General features: G+C 52.8%; 8 protein-coding genes across 8 annotated transcripts; 4 read left to right on the top strand and 4 right to left on the bottom strand.

Annotated features, from left to right (window-relative positions):
* Positions 1–11: 11 nt before the first annotated feature.
* On the top strand, positions 12–2,233 carry SNOG_01003 (hypothetical protein; the record flags this gene model as incomplete). The annotated part of the gene is made up of 2 exons (XM_001791612.1): positions 12–1,964; positions 2,033–2,233. 2 exons carry the CDS (start codon positions 12–14, stop codon positions 2,231–2,233), a joined length of 2,154 nt encoding a protein of 717 aa, XP_001791664.1.
* A 727-nt stretch (positions 2,234–2,960) lies between these two features.
* SNOG_01002 (hypothetical protein) lies at positions 2,961–4,789 on the bottom strand (the record flags this gene model as incomplete). Its single annotated transcript, XM_001791611.1, has 3 exons — positions 2,961–4,308; positions 4,346–4,449; positions 4,517–4,789. 3 exons carry the CDS (start codon positions 4,787–4,789, stop codon positions 2,961–2,963), a joined length of 1,725 nt encoding a protein of 574 aa, XP_001791663.1.
* An 825-nt stretch (positions 4,790–5,614) lies between these two features.
* Positions 5,615–7,219, top strand: SNOG_01001 (hypothetical protein; the record flags this gene model as incomplete). Its single annotated transcript, XM_001791610.1, has 2 exons — positions 5,615–7,032; positions 7,078–7,219. 2 exons carry the CDS (start codon positions 5,615–5,617, stop codon positions 7,217–7,219), a joined length of 1,560 nt encoding a protein of 519 aa, XP_001791662.1.
* Positions 7,220–7,495: 276 nt separating this feature from the next.
* SNOG_01000 (hypothetical protein) lies at positions 7,496–8,573 on the top strand. The gene has a single exon (XM_001791609.1). It carries the CDS (start codon positions 7,707–7,709, stop codon positions 8,526–8,528), a length of 822 nt encoding a protein of 273 aa, XP_001791661.1. The 5' UTR covers positions 7,496–7,706; the 3' UTR covers positions 8,529–8,573.
* A 216-nt stretch (positions 8,574–8,789) lies between these two features.
* SNOG_00999 (hypothetical protein) lies at positions 8,790–9,208 on the top strand. Its single transcript, XM_001791608.1, has 2 exons — positions 8,790–8,966; positions 9,021–9,208. Exons 1-2 carry the CDS (start codon positions 8,868–8,870, stop codon positions 9,033–9,035), a joined length of 114 nt encoding a protein of 37 aa, XP_001791660.1. The 5' UTR covers positions 8,790–8,867; the 3' UTR covers positions 9,036–9,208.
* Positions 9,209–9,365: 157 nt separating this feature from the next.
* Positions 9,366–10,041, bottom strand: SNOG_00998 (hypothetical protein; the record flags this gene model as incomplete). The annotated part of the gene is made up of 2 exons (XM_001791607.1): positions 9,366–9,680; positions 9,736–10,041. 2 exons carry the CDS (start codon positions 10,039–10,041, stop codon positions 9,366–9,368), a joined length of 621 nt encoding a protein of 206 aa, XP_001791659.1.
* Positions 10,042–10,544: 503 nt separating this feature from the next.
* Positions 10,545–11,167, bottom strand: SNOG_00997 (hypothetical protein; the record flags this gene model as incomplete). The annotated part of the gene is made up of 2 exons (XM_001791606.1): positions 10,545–10,841; positions 10,901–11,167. 2 exons carry the CDS (start codon positions 11,165–11,167, stop codon positions 10,545–10,547), a joined length of 564 nt encoding a protein of 187 aa, XP_001791658.1.
* Positions 11,168–11,902: 735 nt separating this feature from the next.
* SNOG_00996 (hypothetical protein) lies at positions 11,903–18,558 on the bottom strand (the record flags this gene model as incomplete). Its single annotated transcript, XM_001791605.1, has 2 exons — positions 11,903–15,266; positions 15,314–18,558. 2 exons carry the CDS (start codon positions 18,556–18,558, stop codon positions 11,903–11,905), a joined length of 6,609 nt encoding a protein of 2,202 aa, XP_001791657.1.
* Positions 18,559–18,798: the final 240 nt, after the last annotated feature.

Below are 18,798 nucleotides of genomic sequence, written 5' to 3'. Positions count from 1 at the left end.
TCGGAATAGCCATGACGGAGGTCGCTTCTGCCGTGAGGCTGCCCTCGCCGTCGCCAGAGCCCGACATCCAGCGCAAACGCGACCGCTCGCCCTATGAAGCCGGCCCATCGAAGCGCTCGCGGACAGACGACGAGGCGGAGAAACCGCGCATCAAACGAGAAAACGGGCGCCGACACGATGGAAACGGCCACAAGCCCACCACCGACGATCTCCCCGAGGACGACTCGCGTCTGAAGCTCTTCCGCAATGCCTTCAGCGCGAACCGCAAGCTGCCCATCGATGACTCCAAGACGCGCGCGGGTGGCGCCTACATCCCGCCTGCGCGCCTGCGCGAGATGCAGAAGAGCATCACGGACAAGAAGAGCGCCGAGTTCCAGCGCATGGCGTGGGAGGCGCTGAAGAAGTCGATCCAGGGTCTGATCAACAAGACGAACACGGCGAACATCAAGATGATTGTGCCCGAGCTGTTCAGTGAGAATCTGGTTCGTGGGCGCGGACTGTTTTGCCGAGCGATCATGAAGGCGCAGGCGGCGAGCTTGCCGTTCACGCCCATCTACGGCGCCATGGTTGCGATTGTGAACACCAAGTTGCCGCAGGTGGGAGATTTGCTGGTGCGCAGATTGGTCATACAGTTCCGGAAGGGCTTCAGGAGGAACGACAAGGCTGTGTGCTTGTCTAGTACCATGTTCCTGTCGCATCTGGTCAACGCGCAGGTGGTGCACGAGGTCCTGATCGCTGAGATCTTGCTGCTGCTGCTCAACAAGCCCTCGGATGACTCGGTGGAGATTGCCGTCGGTATCATGAAGGAGGTCGGCGCTTTCCTCGAGGAGATGAACCCTGCGATTGCCAACGCCATCTTCGACCAGCTGCGGAATATCCTTCACGAGGCCGACATCGACAAGCGCACGCAGTACATGATCGAGGTGTTGTTTGAGGTCAGGCGGACAAAGTACAAGGAGCATCCCTCGATCAGGGAAGATCTGGATCTCGTAGAAGAGGAGGACCAGATCACGCACAGGACCACGTTGGAGGATGACATCAAGGTCGAGGATGGATTGAACATTTTCAAACTTGACGCCGAGTACGAGGAGCACGAGGCAGAATACCAGAAGATCAAAGCCGAAATTCTGGGCGAAGAAGAGGGAAGCGATGAGGATGGATACACAGATGCGTCATCTGAGGACGAGGAAGATGAGGAACAGAAACAGCTGGACATCAAGGATCAAACCAACGCAGATCTTGTGAACCTGCGCCGGACAATCTATCTAACCATCAAGAGCAGCGGTGGCTTCGAAGAATGTTGTCACAAGCTCATGCGCATCAACCTTCCCAACGGCCTCGAGAACGAGCTCACAACTATGATCGTCGAGTGCGCCAGCCAAGAACGCACATACGAGAAATTCTACGGTATGGTTGGCGAGCGCTTCTGCAAGCTCAACCGGATGTGGACCGACCTTTTCGAGGAGGGCTTCGCACACTACTACGAAACAATACACCGCTTCGAGACCAACCGCCTACGTATCATCGCGCAGTTCTTCGCCCACTTGCTCGCTTCTGACGGTATCGGATGGCACGTCTTCCAAGTCATCAAGCTGAACGAGGAAGACACGACCTCGAGCTCCCGTATCTTCATCAAAATCCTCTTCGAAGAACTCCTCGCATCCCTAGGCCAGAAGACCGTCGTCGAGCGCTTCAAAGACCCTATGCTCCAGGAGAGCCTCACAGGCGTCTTCCCCACCGACGCAGACGACCAGTCCAAGACGCGCTTCTCCATCAACTTCTTCACCGCAATCGGCATGGGCGTGCTCACAGAATCCATGCGCGAATGGCTCAAGACCAGCGCCCCCAAACCCAAACCCCTCCCCGAGCCCGAAAGCGACTCAGACTCCGTCTCCAGCCGCTCCACATACACGTCCTCCAGCTACTCCTCCCGTTCTCGCTCGCGCTCTCGCTCTCGCTCCCCCGTCCGACGCCCCCGCGACTCCCGATCACGCTCCCGCTCAAGTTCCCGCGGCCGCTCATACACACGCAGCCCCTCACGCTCCCGCTCCCCAACTCCCCGCAAACTCAAATCCAAACGCGCCTACTCATCCAGCCGCTCCCGCTCCCCGCCTCCCAAACGCCGCCCTTCAGACTCGGCATCGCGCTCCCCGCCGCCGAAGCGCAGGGCGCGCAGTCCCTCGGATTCAGTGTCGAGGAGCCCGCCGCCGCGCAGACGCAGGTACTCGACTAGTCCGAGTCGCTCGCCGCCGGTGAGACGTGGGAGGGATGAGAGTAGGAGTGTTAGTCCGGTGGGGAAGGGGAAGGGAAAGGCGAGGAGTGAGAGTCGGAGTGTGAGTCCGGCGCCAAGGAAGAGGCGGTATAGTAGTGAGGGTTCGAGGTCGAGGTCGCCGCCGAGACGGAGGAGGGATTCGTAGGTCAAGGTTGGGTTTTGTTCAGAAGAGGATTTATGCTGGGTCTAGGACTTCTTCGTTCGGATTTAGGGGAAGTGGGAGTGGCGTCAGAGGCGGTAGCATTGTATAGATAGCATCACAAATCAGATTGAGCAAAGACGGTTTTGTCAAACAAATTGTTCGAAGTCCCTCAGACGTGTGTGTAGAATCGTGACATTGCTTCCTATAGTGGCTTCGACTTGGGCCAGGTTTCTCCAAATCCCTCCCACACCCGAATACCAGCGCCAGAACTCCAGACTCCAGAGTTGCCAACTCCGTTTTCGCATAAATCTGTGTTTTTCGGGTTCCCTAGCGGTTTCAATCAGTGGTGCATACAAGCGTCGATTCAGTCTTTCAGCCGAATGCAACATGGGTGCTCAGTCGACAAATCGACGATTCGGGAAGTCCTAACACGTTAAAATTGAAGCTGTAAAGACATAGCGCTTCGAGCGCCATCCCATAGCCACCTCCTCACTCCCTGAGTGTTAGCCGTGTGGTAAAAACAGACATGAGAGTTTGTGATCACGATCAGGAGGAACGGGTGAGCCAGTCGAGGGATCGCCTTACCTTGTGCGCAAATGTGGACTTCTTTGGTGTCTTGTTCTCCTCAGTCGCGGTGGCGCCTGATCCGTCCGTGGCGACGTTGGAGTCAGTTTCAGCGATGGCTGTGCTGACCTCTTCGAAGCTGCTCAAGGTTGAGGTTGGGTAGACGGTGTCATCAAAGCTGCTGAAGGTGGAAGTCGGAGAAATAGTGTCCATGAAGCTGCTGACGGTGGTCGTATCGGACTCTGTGAAGGAGGTCGTCGTGGTGAGTGTGGTACCGTCCACTGTAGTGATGCGAGGAGAGTACGCCACCGTAGATGAAATTACGGTAGGAGTAGGCACATCAGAGCCACGTTCAGACTCGTTCGAAAAAACGCTCATGGGAGTCCTACTGATCGCGGGCTCGCCTAGTAAACCTGCATCATTGAAGTAGTCAGGCATCTTGACATCTCCAAGAGCCTCGCCGAGCTCCTTCATGTGCAGGGATTCCTTGGTAAGCGGGACAGTGGGTGAGTTGGGGGAGAACTCGTCGAGCGGGGTGGAAAGAATCACGTCGTGCGGTATTACAAGCCCAAGTTTGTTGCGCTGATCACCCTGGTCATCGAAAATGCCAGTCCAGTTCGGCCACTTGATAAGGCAATGGGAGATTGCGTTGTTGACCGCCTTGCTCCACTTGTTCTGTGGTGCGCGACCGGTCTTGGGTGCTCTCAGCCCGCTGTCGATACAGTTGTCGCCACAAGTCAAGAGCACAATTCTGGAGAGCTCATGACCGAAAGGAAGGTGGTCAATAACGAAACCGTCCAGCTTCAAGCACCATAGCGGGAGGGGCGTGGCTTCGTCCAAGCCAGAGGCTATTCGAGCTTTGCGGATGGAGTAGTCGTCCAGGTACTCGCCAGTACCGATAGCGTAGTGAAGTATGCCTTTTCCGTCCATACCCTTGTAGAATTTTTCCGGGGAGTCCTCGAGAGCAACGGTGAGTCCGGCCACATCTTTGGCTTTCTTCCACTCTTCAGAGCGCACAATTGGGGCCACTGCCATCTGGATGTCTAGCACTCGCATGCCTCCTGCAGACGTGTTCCGGAAGACCGCCTCCCATACAAGCGGCTGGAACGAGTTGTGCACATTCAACAGACGAAGCTCCTTAAGCTTGACTTGCTCTTGTAACAACTGCATCTCATCTGGAGTAATATACGAGCGGTACAGGAAGTCACCATCCTGCTCCAGGCGGACAGGCTCGCCAAGGTCGATGACGAGTTTGATAAGCTCCGTCGGCAACATCTTCCAGACAGCGGCGGTGAATGGCAAGCCCGAGATCCAACTGGCGATGTCAGCGCTGGCGCGCCGTTCAATGACAACCGTATCCAACTTACGTCAGTTCCTGGAGGTTGCCCATCTGCTTCAAAAGCTGTCCAATCTTCTCGGTCGCCTCTCCCCACTTCACGACAGAATCGAGTCGCGCCTTGTTAAAAGTCAGCTTGGATCAGGAACACAGGACGGTCTGACTTCGCTCGCGTTCGCTCGGAGATGTGTGCTGAACCTACCTTGGTCTCTTTTGCTTCTTCGTCAAGCTCATCTCCAGAGTCAATCGGGGTCAAGTTCCAATCACCAACGATATACAGCTTGGTCGCTGCAAAGGCAGCTGCGCGCGCATAATGTAGCACGTGATCGACTCGCTCGATGACATGCGCATGAGAGGGAATAGACTGGCCATTCTCATCGTGGCCGACGTCTATGACCAGACAGCCAGAATTCCGATCAGCGGCAAGTGCTTTCTCGAGGTTGTACGCCTTCAGTGCAGATCTAAACTCGCTCATGGCGATAGCTGTGCTCTTCAATAGTGGTTGGTGGTTGTCGGGTGTTCAGTGTGTGGGCGTAGAAAAGATGCGGGAGAAGTTGTGTCGAAGCTGTGGGAGATAAGATGTATGGCGGGTCCGGTAACCGAAGGCTTCGGTTTGTTTGCTATATAGATAAGGCAAGTGCGCGTGGTGAAGGCGTGCAATCGCACACATGTCGCCGCTAATTGGCCCGTTCCCCCGTAATGTGCTCATGGACGCTACGCACGCCGTTTGTGCGACGGCGGTCAAAGTGGGCATATGAAACTAGAAGAGGTGGAGATTTGAGTCTGTGGATGGTGTTGTACTACTGCCGTGCGGTAATCGCCGTGGCCTATAGGTCATGTGGAAAGGACGTTGTTGATGCCCAGGGGAAGAAGGCAGCTGCTGACGAGGAACGGCGGGTTGCACGATAGTTGTGATATTACCAAGCTGGCTTTCTGGAGTAACGATAACAAGACCGAAATACTGCTTATAACACACCCTACTAGTACGCACGCAGAGGCCGCGTGTTGTCTTTTACTTGTGATTAGAGTGACTGTCCCAGAGTTTACTCTCACCTTGCACCCCGTGGCCACTTTGACTTTGTGATCATAGCTGCCATAACGGGCCCTTTACAGGACGTCAAAGATACAATGTTCAAACGAGATCGGCAAGGTGAAAGTGTCCCAAAAGCGGGCCACGTGACTGAGATTAGACTGCGCGTCAAACTGAGACTTGTTAGCTGGACTGAAAAATTTATCCCCCTCACCTTTACGACCTCAAATTTTACTCTGTCCCGCGGACGAGCGGGGCTTTACTGTCGCCATGTCCTTGCAGCAGCTATCCACCGAACTGGATACCCTCATCTGCGAACACTGCGACACCAGTACTTTACTCTCACTCTGCGCGACGTCCCAATACTGGCGCACGCTCGCTGAGCCAATACTCTATGAGGCTGTCTGTTTCACTGTGGACGAGGTGAGGGAAGTCAAAATCCTCCTCATCACTCTGATTGAGCGCCCCGACCTCGCAAAGTATGTGAGGAAGATCAGAATAGCCCCGTCGTGGCCCGCGACCCATCCGACCGGACCCAGTAGCAGTTCGCAAATTTATCAAGACCAAGGACTTCTCGAGTGGACCGCAGAAGGCAGTGTTGGGGACAAAGACGGTGCTAACGGCTTGGATGATCCAGATTTCCTCTTCGCCGAAGAACAGAAAAGCGCACGAATTGAGAATAATTTCCGGGCTCTCACTCCACGAATGGCTCAAATCATCGAATCCGCGTGGCCCAAAGTGTCTGGACACACCAAGAAGCACCTATGGATTGCTGGTCTCAACACATCCTACTACGAAACAGCCGACCCATATCTGCCGCTCATTGTGACGCTCACGACAAACGTTGAAGAGCTTGACCTTCAGTATCCAAGGGACGGCTCCGCTAACTTCACCAACATGATATTGCACTATCATCGTACAGCGCATGAAGTGGCCTGTGGCAATCCGTATCCATTCCACAAGCTAAGAGATCTCCAAATACAGGGCACATTTCATTCCCAAGATTCTGGACACACCATGTCCCTGTGGGCTCCATTGCCGGTCAGCACTGAGAGCCTTGTGATACGCGACTATGAAATAGACCATTTCGAATATGCGCAGCCGCGAGAGGTATCTGAACTACCATCCACGAAGAGTGCTGGTTCAAGCGTCGGTGTGATTCCTAAAGCCATCCGTGCTGGTTTTGGTTCGAAGCTACGCATCCTGGATATGCGCCGGTGCTACATAGCTGTACCCGACCTTGTTTGTTCATTACGAAATGAAAACTTTTGTAACCTCGAGACACTGCGAATAACGAAGCTCTCCCACGCCCATCGTTGGCTCAACATGCCGTGGGCACTTTTCGGCGGTGTCCTGCGCTCTTGCCTTCCAAAGCTTCAAGAACTCGAGTTATCGATGTGGTGGGATCAGCCAGGGCAACCCAGCGCTCTGAGTGGTCCTGTGGCTTCTGTGCAAACTATTCGAGGTCTGCAAACCTTACCCAACCTGCGCATCCTGAACATCAACCTGGGATTGCTCATGTACTCATTTGCCGGAGACGCTGCGAATGAATTGCTTACGCTACCTTGCACAGTTGTGCCGGAGGACCTGGAGTACCTCGAGCTCACTGACGTCCCCCTGCAGTTCTTGGACGAAATCGTGCACGAAAATGCCGCAACAAAGCGGAGGAATGTGCTTGCCCAGTTGCTGTTAGCTCTCCCACATTGTCATTGGTTGTTACTTCAGACCTACAGGATGCCTTCTGCTGAGGTCTTGAATGGTCTTCAGGCAATCAGAAATAGTCTGGCTGAAATGAACGTGGAATTCAAGGTTTCATGTTGTTGTCCACCAGATGAGGCAGCGCATGTTGATGGAGAGAAGTTAGTACTGATATGAAGGAGCTGCTGTCCGTCGAATGAGGCAGCGCAAGTTGATGGAGAGAAATTGGTCCTGATATGAAGGAGCGAGGAAGCAAATCGGATGCGCTAAGCAACCTACTAAACTTCACATCAAATGTCATGTCACATGCTATGTTCACTCGATGTTGATAAGACTACCTGCCTCAGATGACTAATTAGCGTGTCAAGAGGCCGATTTTCGGCGCTCCAGGAAGTCGCGCCCATTATCACCGTAATGAACGCGTGCGAGCTGACAACGTCGGACTCATGGTATAATCATAATGCGTCTGATGACGCATTGCGGCTCCGACCCCGCATGCAACAGATATAAGCAGTCTCACTCTTGCCTCTTCGCCTGACAAGAGCCACTTGATCAACCACTTATCTTCAGCAACAATAGCTTCTACACACCAATCAAGCATTGACTTGACTATCCAATTACCTACCAATACATCCTAAAACTCAAACACTGGCAGAGACTTGTCATGTCGAAATATCTCCACGGACATCACGCTTCTGTCCTTCGTTCCCACAGCTGGCGCACCGTCGAGAACTCGTGTCCACACCTTCTACCCTACCTCAACAACCCCTCTGCCAAGATTCTCGATGTTGGTTGTGGTCCTGGTACTATCACCGTGGATCTAGCGTCACGCGTACCGCAAGGTCTCGTATACGGCATCGACCCTTCTTCTGAGGTCATCGGCAAGGCGCGGAAGCACGCTGAGGAGAAGGGTGCAACCAACGTGCGCCTGGAATCTGGGGACATATTCGACTGGGAGTCTCTAGATGGCATAGAAGAGGCGAGCTTTGATATCGTCCATGCGCATCAAGTTCTACAGCATCTCCAGGACCCGCTTGGGGCTATGAAGCAGATGAAGCGTCTAGTCAAGCCTGGGGGTGTGCTTGCAGTCCGAGACTGCAACTACATGGCTATGGACTGGTATCCAGAACACGAAGGTATGCACAAGTGGAAGGAACTATACATCAAGGTTGCGCAAGGCTTGAATGCATACCCCAACATGGGCAAGATGCTGCATGCGATAGCTCTGCAAGCTGGATTTCCAAGGGAGGACATCGATGCTAGCATCGGCGCCTGGACATTCAGCACACCAGAGGAGAGAGCTTTCTGGTGTGGTCTCTGGGCAGACAGGACCGTGCAGAGCGACTACAAGCAAAGAGCTCTGGATAGCGGACACGCCAAGATCGAGGATCTCGAGGAAATCGCTGCGACCTGGAGAGAGATGGAGAAGAAAGAAGATGGCTGGTTCGCGGTCATTAATGGGCAAGTCATATGCCACGTAAGGTAGGCTGGTGCAAGTAATACAAAGCCTACGAGCCATCTCTCTCCCGAATCTCTTACCTTTCCTGCTATCTCCTCCATCTCTATCTCACTGAGCCACACCTCACCCTCGCCCCCACCCCAACGCCCAATTAAATCACTCACCGCAGCTACCGCGGCCCATCATCTGACTTTGCGTGCATTAGCTGTCTAGCCTAGCCGTAGCTGCCTGGCCCTGCAGCAGCTCCATATCAACCCCACTTACCCCTCCTGAAGCTCTCTTTCAACCATCAGCAAGACATTCACATTTCAACAACTCACAACAAAGTCACTCTACCAAATAACGACGAAGAATAAACCAGTCAACATGCAGTCTACCACAGTCCTCGTCAACTTCCACAACGACTGCCCCAAGTGCGGCGCTAGCATCAGCGACGCTACTAAGACTTGTGGGTCGTGCGGCAGCGTGAGCTCTCTATGAGAAATTTACGTTGAATATGGACACTGACTGTTGACATAGTCCTGCCCCGTCTAAGTCTGTCATGCGACAGCGTTATGCATGGGATGGCGTAGTTGGCGAGGCTGAGTAGTTGAGATACCAAGGCATTTGTACGGAGTTGACACAGGGAGTTGAAGTCTCAGGATAGTCTGAGGGAGTAGGCGTTTAGTGAGTGAGATGAATCCAAAGGATGATTTGACATTGCGATGACTTGTATTGTTTCATTTGCAATTAATGTACAGGGTACGTGCGTGAGATTACTATTACATGTATGCGCCAACGACTTGCGAGCTTGAACTCGTTCCTAGCTCACAACATCCTCGCCCCTGCTTCGGAAAGAAGAGACGTCTGCGAATATCTGGCACTTCAGATGCTCTTCTTCATCCGAAGGAAAGTCAACAGCATCGTCGCGAAACAAATGGCCACAGTGAGAAACATAAAGATGGAGTCCGTCTGGCTTTGCTTGCAGCGCACATTCAGCTGAGGCACATCTTCGTTGGAAGACGTGAACGCACAGCTCGCTACACGTTCATCGCCGTACGGCACATCGTCCTCGTAGCAGCCTCCATTGAGGATGTCGATACCTCCCAGAGAGCCCTTGAAGGGATAGTATCCATTTCCTAACCGGTTTTTGAAGCTTGTATCGCCACAATTCATGCCTTGGAGCTTGATAGCTATGATCTGTCTTGTCGTCAGCCCTGATCGAACCCGAAGTCATATGCGCTTGACAACTCACAACTCCGCCGACCACATTCAGCATGATAACCACCACGTCCACCAACATCTCGATGTATTCGCGGAGAATGTCAGTCCATGCGATGACTAGGCTGAATACAGCGGCTGCGAGGGATATGGCGCCTATGGCTGCGGCGAGTGGTAAAATAGTTGGTGGAGCAGGTGCAATAATGTCTAAGGCACTACCTTCCCAGGCTTTGCTCTGGCTTTTGATCAAAGTAATGGACAACCCAAGAATAACAATGCCAAAGAGCATCTGTAACCCACGCAGAACCGAGCTGCTGAGGAGATTGAGTTTGGACTGCATATCGGCAACGGAATCTGCAGGTGTGGTATAAAGTAGTGTGTGTGATATAACAACAACGATAGCGACAGACGATTGACACTGACAAGACAGGCAGCACAGCACCAGCAGCTCACAATCTATTTGAAAGACTTACACACAGTATCTCCAGGACTCATGACCGCAGAGAAGACATCTTGGCTGTGCTCAATCACATCCGACTCCATCGCACACGCATAGTCACTATCACGATACACCCGCGTGCCTTTGAGCAACACATTAACGTAAACTTTCCCGATTCGTGTGCGTTGATTTCGATCACGCTGTTATATCATCTTTCCACCCTTGAAACGCCTGAGCCCTTCTGCCGGGGTCGAAAGAGCAGTACGAAGCATAAGAAAGGAAACCGACGTGCGCCTTGCCTCCTCCCATTACTCCCATCACATCACTTCCAACCACTTCGTACTCTTCATTCCACCAAACTCCAACTCCCACTTCTACTCACTCCCTCCTTCATAGCCCCACACCTAGTAGCCCTTACGCTTCCTCAGGAACGCCAAACCCGCCGTGACAAGGAACAACGCCGCCACCAGAAACATAAACACCATATCCGCACTGCTCTCCCTGCAATGCCCCTCAATCGTATTCTCCATCTTGCTCGCACTCCAAGGCTGACTCATCACCCAGCAGCTAGTTACCTTTTGAAATTTCATGCACCCGCCGTTGAAGAGCTCGTTGTACACGGCTTTGAAGCCGTTCTCGATGTCGTCGAAATCGTTGTCTTTGATGTTGCAGGTCACGCCGCGCATCTTGATGGCGAGGGCCTGTTGTTCAGCTGCTTAGCTTTTTGGAGTGAGTGGGGGATGGGGGAAGTGGGACGTACAATTCCGCCAGCGATGTTGAGCAGCGCGGCGAAGACGTCAATCGCCATGCCGACTATGCCCTCGAGGAACGTGATCCAGACTGCTGCGATCCCGATGAGCGCGGCGATTATAGTCACGCCGCCCAGGAACGCTGCGTAGCCGAGTGTAGCAGGCAGCGCGCCCCAGTGATGGCCGCGGATCAGCGTGACGCTGAGACCGAGGATGACGATGCCGAAGAGCAGCTGGAAGGCGCGGCAGACCCAGTTGGCGAGTGTGGAAATGGACATGATTACTCGATTCGTGTGATTGTGTGATGTGTCGTTGCGGTGTTTTGGTGTAGCAGCAGAAGAACAGAAGTGAGAGAAATTACTTTTCTATCCGCTTGTGTGCGTGCTGAGACAAAAACTACTAGCTCACAACAAATAAACAAACGCGGTAAAAGTGTGCAGAAAACAACGTGGCCGTGGCATACATTCACTTCATATCTATATCGAGCTTCACCGGTGCTTAAGGCCCCCCGGCGTAGGCATCCAAAGGCGTCCAATACGACGGTCCTGTTTCGAAGTTCAAACTATGCCGCTCTGACTCTACGCAAGGCAGCCATAGGCACAGCCTTACCCTCGCCGCATAGTCCTTGCTTTTATGTAGGTGCAAGTATGTTTCTGTGCACATCGTGCGAGCTGGTGGCCGGGGTTCGTAAGGCAGCAGGCGCGCGAGTACGAGTTAGGATTCCATAGCGTCACGTCGTATGGCTAGCCGGTGATGGGAGTTTGTGACACTGCATGCGCCGAAACCTTGTGTCGCTAAAAAAGCGGTAGGACTGTAGTCTTTGTGGGATGCTGTGTGTAATGATGTTCGAGAGCTAGTATCCACCCAGCGCAAGGCTGAGTGCGTGCATGAGCCGGCGCTTGATTTAACCACCAAATGTGATTGGACAGTGTCAGTTCGTGCAATGAGTGCGCCTCACCATCAGTCTGGCGATGCAAAGTGATGACATTTTGGACCCCTTCATGATGCCCGTTCTACTCCAAATATACCGGGATGCCGTATACAACTGCTGCCGCCCCATTGAGATACCTCAAGATGCATGACTTCCTTGCCTCTCTGACGCATTCGTCCAAACCCAACCCTCTACGCCGCTCTCCAACAGGCTCAGCCTCATCATTGACAATCTTAGCTTTTTTGCCCTTCTTCGCGCTACCTGGTGCTCTTGTGCCTTCTAGATCGTCTGCTAATTGCGCAACTCTTCCCTTGCCCTTTGCTTTTCTACCAGGAGTCTTTGGTACTACTCGTGCAGCGTCTTCTTGTGGCTCAGGCCAGAGGCCCCACAATTCACCTGCTTTGATGGCGAAGCGATCACAGTCCTTGTCTGTGACATCCCAAAGCATACCTACAACAGCAGGTGCACCCGCAGTGAGGTACGAAGCAAGCATACCCGACGGCTCGTAGATGCCATTCTCGGTGAGATGCACAGACGAACAGCCGAAGAGGAATGTCGTCGCACAACCGGGTTTCTGATTGTGATCGTCCTGTTGGCCAGGGTAGAGGCGGCGTACAGCCTTTGAGCGCACGAACTGGGCACCACTACCGTGTCCAAAGTAGAGCACCAGTTCGTTTTCTCGCAACGAGTCCTCGAATTCTTTTTCTGTTGGTGCGCGGTTTGCAATGTGTGTCCAAGGCCCTTGTAGCTCGTCCAAGCGAGGCTGGAGCGTCTTCGACGTGTGCGACAAGTCACCACCGGGATTCAGAATGCTGGTACCTCCACAGCCCACCCGTATATAATGCCCAGGCGGCTGTTGTGTGTGGTCGTTACACGGTCTCGCAACCAGCAGACGTTCTCGAAGTGCGGCCAGCGAAGGAAGGCGGGATATGGAGAGCTTCTCCAAGCAGGGTAATGACTCCCAAGGAAATCCATGCAGGTTGTTGTCCAAGATGAGGATCGTGTGTTTGGTAGTCTGAGGTGGCTGCGCTGCGCTGTGGTATGCTTGTAGCGCTTCTTGCGTTTCCACGACCATGGCATCGAAGTCGATTTCATCGTACGCGTTGCGCTCGCCGTTGAAGTGTAGAATGTCGACTACAAAGTACATGAGGTCCATCAACGCCTCGTCAAGATCCAATTCTTCGTCGTTGGCATTGCCTAAACCAATGAATAATTCCAGAACCCTAGTATCCAACGTGGGCCTCTTTGCTTGAGATTTCTTTTTGCGGGACGGGAGATGTTGATTCAAAATGTTCTCCAAAGACTTGCGAAAGCGGGCAAGCAGACTTGGTTGTCGCTCATGCTGAGAAAAGACACCCTTGAAACCACCGAGCCAGATGTTTTCCATGTTGATGAGGAGCTCATGTAGCCTTGTGTCGAGAGCTTCGCGTTCGGCCCACCACTGTTGACGGGCCTCTCTCGAGGTCATATCTTTGGCAGTACGTGTACTAAAGTCACTGAGCTCGATGATCTCGTCGAAGTCTCTTTTCCCATCTTCGAAAGAGAATTCTTCCTCATCCATGTCGCGGGATGCATGTCGAGCCAACGGTAGGCGAAGTAGAAATGGAGATAAACCACTTTCATAGCGTGTGACATATAGCTCATCGCGAGTGTCGTTCAGTGCAAGAGACACCGCATTCCAGGTCTCTGGAATGATGTCAATGTATTGTCTCTGAAAGTCTGACACTGTTGTGGGGGCATTGGTGGTGGATGATGAGTTGGGCCATCGCAAGCAGTCGTCGCGTGACATTGGGTCTTTTTCGGCTTCGACTGCGTCTTGCGCGAGCCTCAGTGCGTTGCATTTTGGGACTTCTCCCATGTAAGCTGCATACAACGGGTGTATAGAACCACCCATCTCGTCTCCAGACACTGCAGAAAGCAAGACTGTAATAGTGCCCAGCGCCATGGAGACCTGCTGAAACATGTAGTTTGGACCATTTGCAGCGCATGCTGTGTGGGCTTGTACTAAGCGGTCTCGAGCATTTCGTAGTGTCTCCACGAAATCACTCTTTGCAGGCTTCTTTGCGCGGCCAGTCTTTGCTGCTGTTGACGATGCAAGCGCAGGGCGTTTCCCATTGGCGTCCTCTGATAGTCTTCGCTCCTTGGTGTTAATGGCGGGGAAGGCAATGGTGGATTCGGGCAACGTGTTGACCGCAATGTTCTCAGCAATTTGTTTGGTGCTTTGCGCGAGCATAGTTTTGAACGCCGCCCACGAATGAGATAGATCACGGGCTGTAGCGACTTGGTGTTCATCCATCTGGGCAATAAGAGCAGACGCGGTTGCGAGGTCCTCCTGCAACAGATGCGCAAGAACCCGTCGGTTTGTGATCTCGAGCTGGAAGTTATGCAAAACCGAGCATTGTTCACTGCTGTTGGCATTTTCAAGGGAGGATTCTTTGGCCTTGGACGTGGATGCAGGCTTTTCAGCGACAGCCGTCTTGGGCTTAGATCTAGCGTTTGGAGCAGGCTTTGCAGTTGTCTTCCGTACCGGGGCCTTGGTAGCCTTTACTGCAGGCTTGCGACCTCGTGCTGTTGTTGCTACTGCAGCTTTAGTTGTTTGGGTCTTTGTTGTGCCGACAGTCATCTGAGACATTTGATCAACAAGGCTGTCGACATCAGAAGAGATTGTGTCCAGAGTTTTTGTGTATATTGGCGATGTCAGGTCCTTCAAAAGCTGTTCGAGCGTATCGTACGACGCAACCTCCTCTTCGTACTGACCAGTCCAGTGGTGGACTCTGGCAACAGCGGATTGGTAGCCTATGATTGAAAGACATTTTCGGGTCGCATCAACCGAGAGAGAATCAAGAATAGGTTGCGCTTTATCGGGTCTGCCGCTCTGAGCCCAGCAATCTGCCCGCCAGCTGGCATTGTCGATTATGAGAGTGGGTGATTTCGAAGCGGAAGCGACCTTCTCGGCTTGTTCTGCGACGTAGACAGCCTCGTGCAGCAATCCCTGATGAGCGAATATTTGGGAATGCTGCATCAGTCCCCGATATAATGCGGGCACCAGAGACCAAAACTCTGGCCCACTCAGGGCATCGTGTGTGACGGACATGACGATAGGTGCGCCCTTCTCGTTACGCATTGAGCTCAATGGATCGAATGCTACCTTGCTGGGCCCATCAATGTCCGACTCAGAATCATCAATAGGCGCAGCCTTCTTAACAGTGGCTCTTGACTCCAATGCCGCCCAGATACGTCGATTGAGAGCCACGCATTGTCTCGCATGCTTCGCAGCATCCTTGTAACTGCCTTCAATTGTCGATAGAAGCGAGTAGACGTATGTGGCATCAGCTAATACCCTATTGAAGCGTAGTCTCGACGAGAGAGTAGTTGATGGTTTAGCCAGATCCATGAACTGCTGATCCGCGAGAGCGTGCTTATATGCAGCAGTCATGATGGCAAGACTGGCGAAATTAGCATGAATTTTTTTGGAGTAGCAGGAAGGACTTACCCCTTGGTCGTATTCCCAATTCGAGCCAGGTACTCAGCATACGCAATATGCCATCGCAGCCTGGCCTCTGTAGATGGCTTGTGGTTGGCGACCAGCTTTTCTGCCTTAGCCAACGAAAGTCCGGCTTTTCCAGTGTAGCCGAGACGAAGGAACTGCAGTCCCAGAGCACAGAGGCTTGTGACCGTGTCAGATGGATCGGGATTTTTTTGCAGCTCGCCTGCTTTCACAAGGAGGTTAAGTACGGGTAATGCTAAATACTCCTCGCCATTCACGTTGAGATACTCGACACTCGTCTTCAAGTCGGAGAGCCAGCTGGCGGTATCATCAACACGGTCCGCAAGGCTTTGCCAGGAGGACGACGTGGCAATGATGGACTCCCACGTAGAGAAGCACTCGCGAAGGATTGGCGCCTGTGGAACAGGCTCTTGTGTCAAGATCTTGAGCTTACAGAAGGCGTTCAGATGCGGGCCAAATCGCATCAAGCCTTCGTCCTGGGAGCCTGAAATATCGATCAGAGACGTTTGCAACGCATCTGCTTCCAAAGACTTTATTGAAACAACATCAGCATGACTTTGAGAGAGCTGAAGCAAGGACGCAAGTAGTCGTAGCCGTCGAATGGGATACTGCTTCGCTGCGTAAAGATCTTGGAGGCTTTCCACAAGGCCAGTGACCGATGAATTGAGGTTGGTGTCCCAATGTCGGTTCTTGGACAATGTATGTAGATAGAGATTGAGCTGGTACTCTAGAAGAACACCTCGAACTTCAGACTGTAAACCGGAGTGGTCAAAGAATGCCATCTCTTTAGCATCTGATATGCCGGATTTGAGGAAACTGCGATGATGCGACTTCAAGACACGATTGAACGTGCCCAATGGGCCCTGGTCCGCGAAGATTTCTTGAAGTGGTTTATTTGCTGCAGCATCTGCTAGTTTTTGAGACGCGTCTGATTCTAGGTGTGCCTGGAGACACTGCGTGTAGGCTTTTCGTGACTTCGCAGCGCTGTCCAAGCCTTCGAGAGTATCACCGAGCTGCTCGAGCTTCATGATGAGATGACCTCCAGACCGCACGTCTTGAGATCTCATATGTACGAGATTAATAGAGCGCTGTATTGCTGTAATGAGAATCGCTGACGTGAATTTGGCTTTCCTTAGCTGAAGATAGACAGCCCAATACGCGTTGGAAAGTTTCACGAGTAGTGACTCAGTCATTTCGGAGTCTAGTAAGTCGGCATTTGTACCGAGCAAACATTCTTCTTCAAGTCGATGTATGATATGCGAGCATTCTTGCAGCATGACATCGAGTTCTTGCCATTGTTTTTCCGAGTCGATGATCTGTTTGCAACATGCTAACACAGAGTCGAGGCTACTCTTCGTGCACTTGGACAACATCATCATCCGCGCATCGTGCCGACGTTGTGCGTTTGCATCTGCGTTGTCTGCAACTTTCGCACCAACCATCCTGGCCGAAAAATGTATGCTCGCCGCGATGATGTGGATGGTGCTTTGCCTGATATCATCCTGCCCTTCAACCTGCTCAGGTTTCGTGGAGAAAGCCATGAGAAGTCGAGTTGCTGCACGTCTGAAGGCATTGACTTCCACAAAAAGTGTGTCCAGATCTGCGCCAGACCCACTAAGGCTACCTCCCAATGCCTCAAGTGCATTACTGACTGCATCTTCTAGACCCGGCGTCGAATTGTCCTTGACAAAGCCTTCGATAGTAACAGTCGCGATTCGCACGATGCGAGCGCTTTGTTTAGCGGAGGATCCAGTTGATGAGGAAGCAGGCTGCGCTGTACCCAACCATCGAACTGCTTCCTCAGACAGCCCTGCGGCCTGAGCTAAAGAACTGAGGGTTTGATTGACTGCTGTGTTTGATGCATGTGCACCTTCCTGGCCCCGCTGGCCCGATTTCAAATCTTCGTATAGCGTTGCAGCCAGTCTGTATTTTTTGTTTGGTGATATTTGCGATCTTCTTGCGAAGGCAGTCAAGCACTTCGTGAAGGGCTCTAGCAACTCCTTCTCTTCGTTTCCCTGATGCTTTGCTAAGCTCCACCACGTCTTCCGGACCTTGAATGCCAGCTGTTGCAAAAGTAAGACAGTTTCCGTCGATGGCTGTAGGGGTTTCTCATCGTGTGAGCTAGCGATTTGTGGACAGAGCGAGAGGATCGTTTGGGCGAGAGATTCAAGCTGTCTCGCAGCTTTAACTTGACCACCTGGCGAGGTCGCCATGTGATGTATCAAGTTTGCGGGGGACGAAGGGTTGGACAGCTTCAGGTAGTCCCAGGTGGCTTCGACGATGCGAGGCCGGCTCAGTTTTGCGATTACTCGTAGCGCGTATATTTGAAGGTTGACGACGATTGGTACCGCCGGACTTTCAGCTCCGATTTCCGCAAAATCCAAAAGCGATGCCAGGCTTTCCTTATCTCCCGATCCGGCGTTCTGAGCTCCCTTCTCAGCGATTCGACTTCCAGGGCGCTGTGCCTCAACATCGTGACCCAAATATTTGTCCAGCCTTTTCTTCAGGTGTCGCATCTCCTTGACAGCAAGGCCATCAAGTCCAAGCGCAACCAATTTTCCAATGAGCGCCAGAATGCCGCTCTCCAATTGTAGCTCCTGTGAATCTTTGCCCAGCACTTTCGTGGCTTCCACTGTCCCCAAGTATGAAAATGCAATTCTAGCGCACTCGGCTGTGGAGACCAGGCCCGTATCGGGGCCTGTAGTCAGGAAGGAGGAGTATGACGAAGATCGCCGTATCGCCGGCTTTTGTGGCGCATTGCTTATCTGCGAGGCAGATCGTTCCTTCAAAGGGCGCTGCGAGACAGAGGCGCTCTTTGTGTGTCCTGCCCGCGATCGGACTGGCTTTCGCGCATCGTCGCTAGTGGTGGGCTTTGTTGGCGGAGACGTTTTCTGGGCGGTCGCATACGAGGGGGTCTTCAGAGCGTCTGCGAGGTTCTTGAGGGTGGTGTTGGCGACTTCGGTAGCCAGTATGTATTTCTCCCTTGGCGAGAGTGTTATTGCAGAGTCCTTGACCTCCACATTGGCTGTAGCAGTCGCCGTTCCTGCTCTCCTCCGCGCTGTAGTCTGTGCTTTGGCTCTGACATTCTCTTTCTGTGCAGGTTCCTCCGATTTCTTCAAAAGCAATTCCTGCAGTGTTGTGACGGTTGCAGGTGAACACGTCGTCGTGGACCGGAGGTTCGCCTTTACTTCGTCGATGCGCAGACGCGTCTGCTCGTCCTTGGTGGCCATCTAATATCGGTTGCGCAGAGTTATCGATGATCGCGGTGCTTCATAGAGCGTATATATTATACATTATTAGGCGGCTGAGCATGTAGGAGGTTGTGACGTTATCCAGGGCGGTTGTTGAAGCCGATGGGGCGCGCCAAACAATCGCGAAAGCATAGTACCAAATCCGGCCTAGCGTCTAATCATGTTTCGGCAGGCACGGCGTCCCCCAACCTTTACCTGAACAGCACCAAGTTGAAGAGC

Source organism: Parastagonospora nodorum (assembly GCF_000146915.1).
Source record: "Parastagonospora nodorum SN15 chromosome Unknown scaffold_1, whole genome shotgun sequence".
Lineage (NCBI taxonomy): Eukaryota > Fungi > Ascomycota > Dothideomycetes > Pleosporales > Phaeosphaeriaceae > Parastagonospora > Parastagonospora nodorum.
This window is presented reverse-complemented; position numbering and strand designations above follow the sequence as displayed.